The following is a 12,324-nucleotide window of genomic DNA, read 5'->3' as shown; positions in this document are numbered from 1 at the left end:
GCCACATCAACTCCGGCGCGAATGCTCAGCATGCCGGCCATCGAACCGGCGCCTGCCAGGTTCACACCGAGCCAGCCAGGCAAGTCTCCGACCAAAGAGAGGATGGACACCACACCTCCTCAGCAGCCAACCATGACCATTACTGTGGAACGAATCGCAGCACCTACGGTGTCTGCAGGTTCATCACTCGAGCCAGTACCTGTCACGGTCAGAACCCCTGCACCAGTGGCCACAGAATCGGCCAGACTGATGGTGCAGATAACTCCGGCCGTCTCGGATCAAGAAGTGGAAACTGACACGGCCCTGATGCCCATGAGTGTCCTCACTCCTACCAAGCAGAGACACCTATACATCCACGCAGACCAAAACGAGCGACGGCGATATCGATTCCTGTTAGCAAAGAGGCAGGAGGCGAAGGAGCAGAATAACATGGAAGAATATGACATGTTATCCGACATGCTCGCGCCATTAGTTTTCCGAATGGTAAAATATTATCGGACCCGCCGCAATCAAAGGGCCTTTCCCCTACCGGAACAAGACCCAATGATGACCGAAGCCCTGTCGTCAAGTGCCCCACTGATTGTGGTACCGCCAAAGACGCAGACACCAGCGACGTCAGAGCTAATGGATACTTCTCCGGCCGGACCTGTGGCTGTAGCACCACAGCCAGAACCAGTCCAACAGGAGGAGGCACCGAAGGCCATTTCATCGGCGCAAGATTTGGCAGGCCAAAGCCAGTCTGGAACAGGGCCAACGGCCGCTGCTCCGATAATACTGACGAACATGCCTGCCAGTATCGACGAAATACCTTTTGGCCGTCCAGTGACATTCCCCATAACCGGGACATTGGATAACTTGGCACTTGGCATGGGTGTGATCCACTCAGCTAATTCCCAACGGAATAAGCAGCCAAGGAAAGCCAAGAACCCAGAGAGGGCCAAACCGGCCTCTCGTCCTACTTCTCCCCAACCGAGGGCCAAACCGGCCACTCGTCCAAACTCCCTCAACCGAGTGGAAGTCAGGCGGCCACACCCCGGCCAATCCAGAATCCGGAGGCCGAGAGGAACCGCCAAAAGAAGCAAGCGGCCAAGGACAAGAAAAGCCAAGAGGCCAAAATCACCCAGCTCGAGAAGCGGCTGTCAGGCGATGAAGACGTCCAAGTCCTATCGGACAGTCCAGATAAACCAGCAGAGCCCGCACTAAATCGCTCACGGCGAGACGAGGAGTACGAACCACGCTTTGGGGCAGAGCCGCCGTCGGAGGAAGTGATGCTCCCCTCGCCCTGGGACGATGAGGCAGAATTACCAGACCCTGGACCGGAAGCCACACATATAGAGATCCCAGCGGATCACTATATACGATTAACCGTGGCAGCCGCCAGGGCCATGAGACGCGCAACGGGACGAGACATGTACCAATGCCTTGTCTGCGTCCTCCGGTCCCGTATGAAATACAAGGAAGAGTACCAAGGCCTACCGCCGGCGGACCGTGTACTAACGGCACCCTTTATGCGGCGGATGGTATCCCGGATTCTGGACATGGGACTTCTGGTCCGCACACACCGCGATTGGACCAGTATGATGGAACTACATGTGTCCCATCGGCCAGCAGGACTTTCCCGTAGTAGGGACCTTCCTTTTCATCAGATATGCAGGACCATTGCTTACCTGCATAACCCAAGAGGATCCAACTTAACCGACATTGCCAGGACACGCAACGCTTTCTATTACCTTGGAGAGGAGAACCTGGACAAACTCACTACCAGATTTGCTGATGAGCTTATCGCGCTGGTCAGGGAAGGAACCCTGGAAACGACCAACGCACACAGGGCGGAACCAATTCGCTTCACCATTCCGGGATTCATCCCACAGAAGACCCAACGGTCTCTGTACGTGTCACACGATGTTGACACAAGATGGGTTACGGACCGGAAAAAAGCGGTTGGACCGCCAAAGGACAAGTTGACCGGCAGAGCCAAAGAGGCCTACTTAATCTCCCAGGAGGCAAGACTGCCTGGTCCAAAGAACTTGCCGGTTGAAAAGCCCCCTCGACCATCGGTCACTAGAAGGGAGAAGGCTGCACGGCAAGAAGTTGAAGAAGAGATGCACGCGGCCGGAATCCGACCCGTGCCAAGGGACACAGTGTCACTGCCAAACGCAGCTGGCCAGTCCAGACCTCCTTCACCAACTCCATCAGCCACATCAACTTTGAGTCGAAAGACGACAGTTACAAAGGCCACGTCTACGAAGAAGAGCGGACAAAAACGACCGCCACCGGGCCGAGACGTATCGGACTCTGAGGACTCCGAACCGGAGGACTCGGAGGAGGAACAAGAAGGAGAGCCGAACCAGGACCAAACCATGGAATCCCAAAAGTCCGACTCAGATGACGACGATGACCAGAGCCCTGGTAAACTGACCATGGACGTCCCACCGGACCATGACATGGAAATCCCACCCGGTGATGAAAATCAGCCACCTAACGGTGACCAGGACATGGAGGACCAGGGCGGCGCAGAAGGCGCCAGTCAGGACCAAAGTGGCGCAGAAGGCGCCGATCGGAAAGTCAGGCCAGCGTAGAATACGCTGAGCCAAGTGGAAGCGGTGCATGGCCCGAACGGGAGAGAGTGCGAGACTCCACCTCACCAGAATCAGATGATGGTGAGATCCAGTGGACTTTACCCGATCCATGCCCGGCCAAACCGCGCATCAATTATGTGCCGCCACCAAGGACCAACGTGGCGAGGAAATGGCCCGGCGGAGATCCATCAAAGAAGCCGAAGATCTCCAATACGGACGAGACGTGGGCATATATTAAGGCAGGCTTAAAGGCGTTGTCCCAAACGGGTACAACCCTTGCTACAGGAGGCTTGGTCTTCCAACTCATCCAGAAATGGAATGGCCCACCAGTCACCAAGTCCAAGGTGATGAAATACATCAGAATGGCCTATGAAGAAGGAGCCATCCTTCGAACCCATCTGCCCAACATGCAGGTGTTCTACACGTTCCCACCGGAAAGACGTGACGAAGCACCTCAAGGCTACTGGGAATAACGGAATGCCATCTTGGCGGTACTGACCACCACGCAACATCCCTTGGGCTTGACAAGAGGCGAGATGGCCAATCAACTCCTTGGACGATACGAAGTATATCTCTCGACGTACGACCCTCAGCTGAGTGACGGCAATGAATATCCCCCCAGTCGCCCTAACGGGTTGTACCATCTCAGCGAGGACGTGCGATACATCGTCAAAAAGATGCTACGCGAAGGCTGGCTCGAGCAAACTGTTGATGAGCCAGAAGCCCAGCAGCGGTACCGGATGAAGAACAATCCACCGGAACGATATGGCCCTCGTCCCACCGGACCCGCCTCCTTGGCCTCAACCAAGTCAAAGAAGAAGCGGCGTACTTACCATCAGTGACCTAGGCGTAGAACTCGCATAGGGTCTAGGGGGTGATCCCGATATAATTCACCGGCAAGAAAAGCCTAGTTAACAAATCACACGTAATTTTATTGGGATGTAAAAACATAGGGCGCAAATACTATAGGGACCTGTCCTAGAAGTGGACTTAACCTTATTCTGCAAGTTTCATTTCTGTTACCGCAGAGAATGGGACTTACACCGCAGCAGAAATATGAGCCACGATGTTCGGACTGCAGGCGCAATGCTGGAGACCAGACAAACCGCCGGGACAACTCCCCACGGGAACTGTTCCCATGCGCATACCACCTGCGGCCGGGCTTCAGAGATGAAACTGACAGAGCGTACTGCTTCTACCTAGAAGTGGTTAGAGGCAATTTCGACGCCTACTGTCACATGACCAGCCACGATGGACGCCATCCGTTCCCCCTACTGAGGGACCATGAGCAGTTAGAGATTTACGATCTCTACATGCAACGTAGTGGCGCCCGACAACCCGGCTGGAGCAGCACCGGAACTCAGATCCCTCCACTCAGCCAATCGGCTCGAAAACGGAAGGAGGAACGGGACCGGGAACGTCGATCCCGTAACTCGGGCTACGACCAGTCCTCAGGGCGTGGGCCAACGGCCGCCCCAAGGATTCTATATCAGCTACACCAGCAGCGGCGATCGTCAGGCTCTCAATCCTACGGATATAAGATGCCCACACCGATGACATACAACCAGATCCTGGAAAACATCAACAAAGCCATGGTTGACCAGGTGGCCAAGCAGCTGATGGAAGGCGGACTGTTGGAAGCTCTGAAAGGACAATACCAGCCAGCGCGTACTGAGCAGCAAGCGCCACTGGCACCGCTACCGCGGAACCCAGACGACTTACGTCACCAGATCCAGAGTCGCAACCAGGACCAAACTGGCCGCCAAAGCCGTAGCCAGCCCGAGGAGCGCCAACACCAAACGCGCACATCACCGGAAAACGGAACGTGGCAGAGTCCAGCCTGGTTGTCGCCCAGTCCACCAAGTGACCAGAACGAAGTGTCAGCTCGGTGGCCCACAACATCAGCATCCAGATACCGATGGAGACTGAGTCCGCACCGCCGTCATCGGACCCACCGGCCCGACAAGACGTAATCGTCAGTGCCACGGACTTTGATCCCTATAAATATGCCGAGGACCAAGGCATCAATATCCGTCCACTCCCCCACCTGGTGGTGACGGATTACATCATGGGCGCCATCTCATACCCCAGGGACAAATGGGCTCAAGTCAATGCCATGGTCCAGAATCTTCAAACTTTCGTCATCCGGTCCGGCCTTGAAATGGAAATGCAGAAAAAGGAGTGGCCCCGTGCTTTCAGTATGGCGGAACACATTGACAACCGCGAGGGCTATCCAATGGTTCGTGACAATGCTCTATCGAGCATCACGGACGTAAACTTACTTGGACAGCCTATCACCAGACCGGACTGGAATGACTTGTGCCAACTGCACATTAAGGACGACCAACTTGACGTCGTCAAATACCTGGCCCAGTTCGTCCTACCGGACGCGAACGCCAGCTTCATAATCGCAGCTTCACGAGCCGCCATGGAAATCCCATGCAAGCCGGCCGATCACAAGGAGGCCCCAGGGACGTACACTTACTCGTACAACGGCACGATGATACGCATCTTTGCCGCCAGACTGGGACACCTACGGAGCCACTGGGAACTTGAAGTTGCCTACCGGCAGGGGAAGATCATTCCTCGATTACTGACTCAGGTGGCCCTCCTTGGGAACCAGATCCACGAAATCGAAGCGGGAGTCAAAATCCAGAGCGCCCTGAATGTTTTCAGGAGCAGCGCTAAAGACTACCGTTATCGACATCCAACGGACTTCGACGACGGTGCGGAAGCGTTCGTTAACCGAACGGCAGCGCGGAAACTTCCAACGAAGTTTCGCACTCAGCGATCTTCAACAGGATCGTCCGCACACGTCCAGACTCAGGCCGGGCACCCTGGCCAAGAAGTTCAGCCGACCAGTGCCTCCAGCCAACCACAGGACAACCTGACTGAACAGGAATTGGCGGCCATGGAGGAAAGCGTCGTTGACCCACTCAACCCAGGGTTGGGCGACGGCGGGCGACCAAGCCGGACAAGAGGACAGGAATAGGCCAACGGCCATTCCTGCATGTCGGCCCTAGAAATGGACCGACATCGGCTAAACCAGACTTGAACACAGCAATGGGTACAATCCAACGGTTGTTACCCTCGCCCAACAAACGTGGCTTACGGCCATGTATCGTCTACCTCACCGGACCTAAATCCCTGGATCTTAACCGGATTCCCCGGATAGGCTCTGGCTTAGCGGCTGGGACCATGAATTTGGTTCGGCCATCCCAGTCCCAGGAGTCCCCCGGACCGAGCTTGGCACAAAGCCTTGTTCACCGGCACGGAAGAGATTCAGCGCCCAGAACGTGGCGACGGCCCGCATAGAAGTTCCGACAAGCCGTGGACAAGCCCTGGCCCATAGAAATTGGACCAGGCCCGCTAGGTGCCTAACGGACCATATGCGGCTCACGAGTTTAGTCGCCACACCAGGCAACTGGGACAAGTGAGTGTGGGAACCACATTGAAGTTGTGGTACACCCACTTTGCATGCTACTTTCAACATCCTCACCATGGACCGCCCAGAGGCTCATCAAAAAGACGCACCGCCCAAAGGCCAAACGAGGATGCTCCTAGTCAGCAGACCGACTCCTTTGTGGTAAACGCCTACCGGCGCCCACAACTTAATTTTTGGAGTTTGGCCAGGCCAATCTGATGTTTTCGTCAGAAGTCACTAATTTTGTTATGGCCACGGTCTCAGGGAAACTCATGGCCCACGGCTAGTGAGACTGACCAGACTCAACGAGTCTGCAACTTTGGCCCGCCATCAACCTTGGACCGTCGAAAAAGCGGCTAAGTCCATTTGGCCCGCCATCAACCTTGGACCGTCGAAAAATCGACTAAGTTTTTTGGCCCGTCCAATGACCTTGCCCATCGAAAAATGACTAAGTCTTTTGGCCCGTCCAACGACTTGGCCCATCGAAAAATGACTAAGTTTTTTGGCACGTCCAACGACGTGGCTCAGCAAAAAACGACTAAGTCCACATCGGAGCGCCAAAGCCGGTTATACAGGACTCCTACGTCCCGCACTAGCCAGAGACAAGTCCCATCACCATGGAACCTAGGATTTCCCCCAAGGCATGTCAGAGACCGAGTTTGGACCGCCCCAACGGGTTTGGTCGATCACACCACTTCGGTCCAGGGACTTAGAAATTTCTCCATTGTGGCCCTCCTGGACTTAGAAGATTTTGGCCCGAGATGCATGTCCCAACCGGGGTGCACTCGAACTTTGAAATTTTTTGGTCCCGAGGTGCATGACCAAACCGGCATGCACGACCAAACCGGTCCAAGTTAGAGATCCATGTGGGCCATCCAAACGGAATTGGTCCAGCATACCATTTGGGTCATTGGAGCACCACTCCTGCCCAGAGGCCTTACTTATTGGCCCTCATGGACCGCCCAACCGGGCTTGGTCCACCATACTTTAATCAGGAAGGGGACAACCTGTCCTTGCGAAAGCAACAGTGCTTTCCATATACCGCACTGCTGGATTTACTTAACTGGACCCCTGCGGACATCTCTGGGAACCGTCGCCCCGGATCTACAGGACCAGGCTGATCCTATCGGATAAAGCGGACCGTTGACTAGGACCCGTGTGGACAAGATTGGCCCTGTGGTAAACCTAGTCGGAATAAGCCATTTTGCGTCTAGTTTTTTAACCATACCTGGTTTTTCTAGACTTTATTAACCAAAGAATTGATGTTTTTACTTAGCCATTTAACCAAAGGAATTGGCTTTGGGATATCTAACTATGATCTTACTTTCTTTAATTCTCACCGGAATTGTGATCTTTTATTTCGATGTTTAACCAATGAGCCTTATAAACTTTATTTTTGTACTTGTTCGACCAACCAAGCCTTCAAACCACACTGGAACCCCCTGCAACCAGAGTGCACTCCAGATTTCGGCCGTTCGGTGCACTGCACCGCGGGTCTGGGAGGAAGCGACCCTACCGGGTTTAGAGACAAAGTGGCATCCGGCCCTACCGGGTATCGGATCCTGGCACCCTACCGGGTTAGCCAGGGGCAGAATCGGAAGGTGCTTGCAGGACCTCCCACTCCCGCCCAGAGGCATGTCAGAGACCGCACACTCGAGGCGGTAGACACCTCTTGTGGCTTTGCTCTGTCGCCCGCCCGCACATGGCAACGCCATTCGTGCCGCGCTATTACGCTGCTCACTCAGCGTATACTTTGTCTACGCTGACCAATCAGCGCATTTCTGCACTCTTGGGGGCGTAGCCCAGCGCTTACGAGCGATCCCATGCTTTACGGCATCAGCTGTTGCATACCTGCAGCACGCTGAATCATTATCACGATTCTTACGAGCTCGCTGGCAGCTACTTTCCACAGTGATACCGCACTGGTTTTCTGTGTTTGTTTGTGGTTGCTTTATTGTTTCACAATAAAGGCTATTTGCCCCATTTTCTCGCTCTGCTTCCGTGTCATATCTGACAATCGTGTATGTTTTTTTTTCATGTTTCTTTTGCTGTCTAGTTAAAGCGATTAAATGCTACGAATGCGGTTATGCAAACGGAGACGTTCCTCCTGTCTTGCAACACATCACGACGGATTGTCTGAAGAGCAACAGCAAGGAATGTGAAGCAGGAGTAACAAATTGTTAAAAAAAACAACGGTGTTCTTTACAAACAGTAAGTTGGATTTGGCAGTATTTTCGATGCGATTCAACTTCAACAAAATTTAAACGTAACACAACAGATTTCGGACGAGGTGCACTGTTAGTGCCTTCTCGTACTGAAAAACGACCACACCAGTATTTATTAAGCATACTTTGATCTTACAGCGGACCAGTATCAGATTGATCAACAGGCATGTGGGGACCAGCAGTATAACAATTATCACAGGTGGTGCGAACCCTGGGAAGTTCGAAACTGTGGTGTTGGTACAGAATGCCGTTGTTCCAAGGATCTTTGCAATGCCTTTCCAAAAAGTACACGTTTTCCCCCTAATCGGGCTAGTGGTCTGACCGGCCACGGTACACACTGACGACGATTTGATTGTTGCAGACGCATCAACCGTTAGCAGTTCCCAAACCAATAATCAAACGAACAACCAAACCCAGGGCAATAACACAACCAATAATCCGCTCCCTTGCGCAGCGGCCGACAACTCCGGTCAGTATGACAAATTCAGTATTATTTTGAAATTTGCACGGCAGAATACCGGGTGAGGATTGTCATCTTGCTTGCTGATGAAAGCATATAGATTACCGAGCTCCCATCCAATTGCCAATTGGACTTTTTTATTAACCTGCTCGCTTGCGCCGCTGCTTCAGAGTAAACAGGTTTAACTATGGGACGGCAGCCGTGCGGCGCGTCGCGTAGGCAAAACGAAATCCTAATTACACCAGTATGAAATCATAGCACGGCTTTCGGTGTTCCACTGTCCAATATCTACGTGATTCCGGGCTTGCGAGTAATAAACTCCGACTTCCACCCCGCTTGCCCCTTTTCTGATTCTGTTAAATCTTCGTCACGGGGTGTAGAAGGCGGCAGTGGCTATAAAAAGTGCCAGCCATCTTTTGTGCCTTAGGCTGTCTTAAGCAGCGTCAATCAATTAAAAACCGAGGCATGCGAGAAGGACCTTTTTACAAGGTCACTGCAGGCAGCATTGTCTAGTAATAATTTTCGTAATGCGCTTGGCTTTAGTTGCGACACAATAGATCATGCATTTTCCAGGGCCTGCTCCAATGGTGTCATCATATTCTGGGCCTTGCACTGGACGGTTTCCTTTATGGCTGCTCGTTTTAAGCTGGTTATTGATATTTTTTGGTCAAGCTACAGCGCATGTGGTATCGAGCGGCCCCAAGAAAAGAGATGCCCAGGAAGCCGTTAATAGTAAATGTAGCCGTTTAATTAATCATACTTCATATGATAACATAAGCTCTTATACTGAAGAAAGCAGTACAGTTTTTGTTGTTAGGAAACGTTATTAAGGCACCAGTTGCTTGAGAGAAAACGATTGTGTCCCATGATAGGATACCTTATTAATGATGTTATTGATAATATTCTTTTTGCACTATTGTGACTGTTCTTCATATTTTTATGTCTTTAATTATGCACCAATAAAACACATTCATTATTTATGCTGCCGATTCTGTAGCTTGTAGTATCTCATACTTTTATCCAAAGAAAATGGTTCGTCATCGCCTGTGGAGATTTTTATCCGATGTACGGGTGTTACAGATCGTTTTAACGATTTTGCTGCTGATTATTGTCGTCCTGATATACGTCGTGCTATTTCGAGAAACGGTAGAACGTAGTACGAGGCAAGCGGCAACTCTTTCCCATCGCTTCAGTAAATTTTATCACTTTCCCTGCTGCATCTTACCCGTGTGCAGGCGCTCTCATGATACTGATATCGTATCCATTGTAATCAGCGCTTACTGAGCCGGCGATAAAATCTGGCCTGCCATGCTCTTCTCTATATTCTTTATCAGTTTGCACAATCAACTATAGCTGCAAACCGACGTGAAACGGCTAAAATCAAGTATCACGTGAGCGCCTGCACACGGGTAAGATGCAGCAGGGAAAGTGATAAAATTTACTAAAGCGATGGGAAAGAGTTGTCGCTTGCCTCGTACTCCTCATGGTACGTACTGACTACTGAGTAGTCGTGATTGTCGCGAATTTCATCCTCTACGTGTAAAACGGATAGATGCACCTTAGTACTATACCATAAAGGTCGCGCGCGAATTTTGTCGCGCTTTCTTCAAACGTTGCTAAAACAGCATAATGTTGCAGAGATTTCAATGAGAGCAAGTTATAAATATTTAACAATTAACTGGGATTTTACAGGCAGCAGTCTTGGTGCAGCGCGATCGCCCAATGGAACTGCCAGAGACGCCCAACAACGAGCAGCTGGTTAATTTGATACAATTATTATGGCGTATTTTCTGACGCTGAATTCTGCTGATTTAGGTGAAGGGCAGACGAATCCTGAACCCGCCCCACCGACCGCTCTCACTTGGAGCAAATGCGAGATCTCGCGGACCGCCAGATACTCTGTTCCTTACTTGAATTACCGAATCCTGATCTACGAGAAAGAACCGCCACTGCCACCAGCACTCCGGAAGCTGGCGTCTATTACTACGCCCCTCTACTTTTAATTAATGCCCGCAGTACGAATCTCTCGTTCAATCATTTCGAGCAGCGCTTACCGTGGAGTTCTCCGCGATCATGTACAACCAAAAGTTCCTTGACCACATTAAGCAGGAACTGACGAAGCTTACGGAGAAGCCTGTGATGAAGCTGCGCATCATGCCCATCGAAAGCATCCGCCTATCCATCGAGAATCCCGAATGGGATCCCGACTACGAAGTGGAAAATTCTTGGCATCCGTACTCCAACCAAGCGGATGCCCTGATTTTTCTGGTGTATTGTGCCACTGGATGGAAATGCCAGCGACTGAAAGACGGTCTGGTTAACGGGACAGTGAATTTATTAAGCGACGCGGAAGTGTATTATACGTCAGAGTCGCAGCGCTCATCGGCCCGCCGCATCACGCTGACCGCGGAGCACGTGCAGACCGGGAAGCTCTTCACGGAACTGCAGCAGAAATTCCAGGGAACCGTTGTGTATCTAAGCGGGGAAGACGCCAAGCAGCTACAGCAGGAGATCGCCAGTAACGTGATGGCGGCGGAAATCGCCGATGCGGAGTTCATCGGCGGTGACCAGTCGCCGACGCTCATGCACTTCATCGGGGAAGCGCTCAAGTTGCAAGAGACCACGTCGGCGTGGTTCACGCCAAAGATGTGGGAATCGGTGTACTGGAAGGAAGAGAACGCCCGCCCCGATAAAATCACACGCGAATACCAGGATTCGTTTGACAAGCAGGACCAGGAGACCCAGCACCGCATCATGGATTACTTCAAGAAACAAGAGAGCGAGAAAAAATGCGGAAACGCCAATTTTGGAATCGAGGGGGCCGGGGGCGTGGAGTGTCGGCCTGCACGAACAAAGGCAGTTCTAACTCGCAGCGCGACGAGATGGAGGATTATCTGCGCAATATCAACGAAGGCCGAAAGGTCACCGAGATGAAGGGTACGCGGTTTATCCCGAAGGAACTGGCGCTCAGGCGGACCAACTTGGCCTCGTTGAAGCAGACGACGAATTTCGGGTCTTTATCGGTACGTAAAGGTCATCCCAGCTCTTAATTTAACTGCATGACCTTTCAGTCTGAATTCTCAGTATTTGTGCGTTCATTCAGCCAAATGTGTATTGCGGCGCTTGTTGTCGAAACCTGACTGAATTGTAATTATAACAAGCTACTTAGTTTTTGTTGCCTTTTTTAGATCAGGATCTCCAAGATTGTCGGCGTTATGAAGACGCGATTCAATTACGCAGGCAGTTTAACGGAAACCGCTGACGCAACGTATCCATCAGACGGAGCTTAACCATTCACAAGAAGCAGCCATCAGATATCCGGGAAGCCTTTTACGTGCGGGCAGCGCGCACCTCGGTGACCTTTACCAAACCCCAAGCCAGTAACATCTGCCGGGATGTCTTCAGATGTGAACTGGCGACACTGGCCCACATGCCTGTATGGGTGGCCGTGCCGATGCCACGTACAGAGCGGATGTGTGCTATAGGGACACTGCTGAAATTCTGTCGTACGTTGGTGTTGAAACCGGGCAGTGGTATGATGAGGCCCAATCGGGCTTAAACTGTTACGGAATAAGACCGTTGGGCCGCGAGATAAAGTATTACGATGGGCATGAACTACTCGTATTGCCGTTTAAC

The 12,324-nt window shown here is 51.9% G+C and overlaps 1 protein-coding gene across 2 annotated transcripts; it reads left to right on the top strand.

Moving 5' to 3' along the window:
- Window positions 1-9,553: 9,553 nt before the first annotated feature.
- Window positions 9,554-12,320, top strand: LOC129597568 (uncharacterized). 2 transcript variants are annotated; one of them, XM_055495176.1, is made up of 4 exons: window positions 9,554-9,753; window positions 10,381-10,446; window positions 10,504-11,711; window positions 11,877-12,320. In XM_055495176.1, the coding sequence occupies exon 3, from the start codon at window positions 10,762-10,764 to the stop codon at window positions 11,620-11,622; it is 861 nt and encodes a 286-aa protein (XP_055351151.1). In that variant the 5' UTR covers window positions 9,554-9,753; window positions 10,381-10,446; window positions 10,504-10,761; the 3' UTR covers window positions 11,623-11,711; window positions 11,877-12,320. The 2 variants fall into 2 exon arrangements, with proteins under 2 accessions (XP_055351151.1, XP_055351152.1); XM_055495177.1 differs by having other exon boundaries at window positions 9,554-9,834.
- The last annotated feature ends 4 nt before the right edge of the window (window positions 12,321-12,324 follow it).

This window comes from Paramacrobiotus metropolitanus, unplaced genomic scaffold, assembly GCF_019649055.1.
Source record: "Paramacrobiotus metropolitanus isolate TYO unplaced genomic scaffold, Prichtersi_v1.0 Parri_scaffold0000106, whole genome shotgun sequence".
Classification (NCBI taxonomy): Eukaryota; Metazoa; Tardigrada; class Eutardigrada; order Parachela; family Macrobiotidae; genus Paramacrobiotus; species Paramacrobiotus metropolitanus.
The sequence above is the reverse complement of the archived record's forward strand: the minus strand, read 5'-3'. Positions and strand labels throughout refer to the sequence as shown.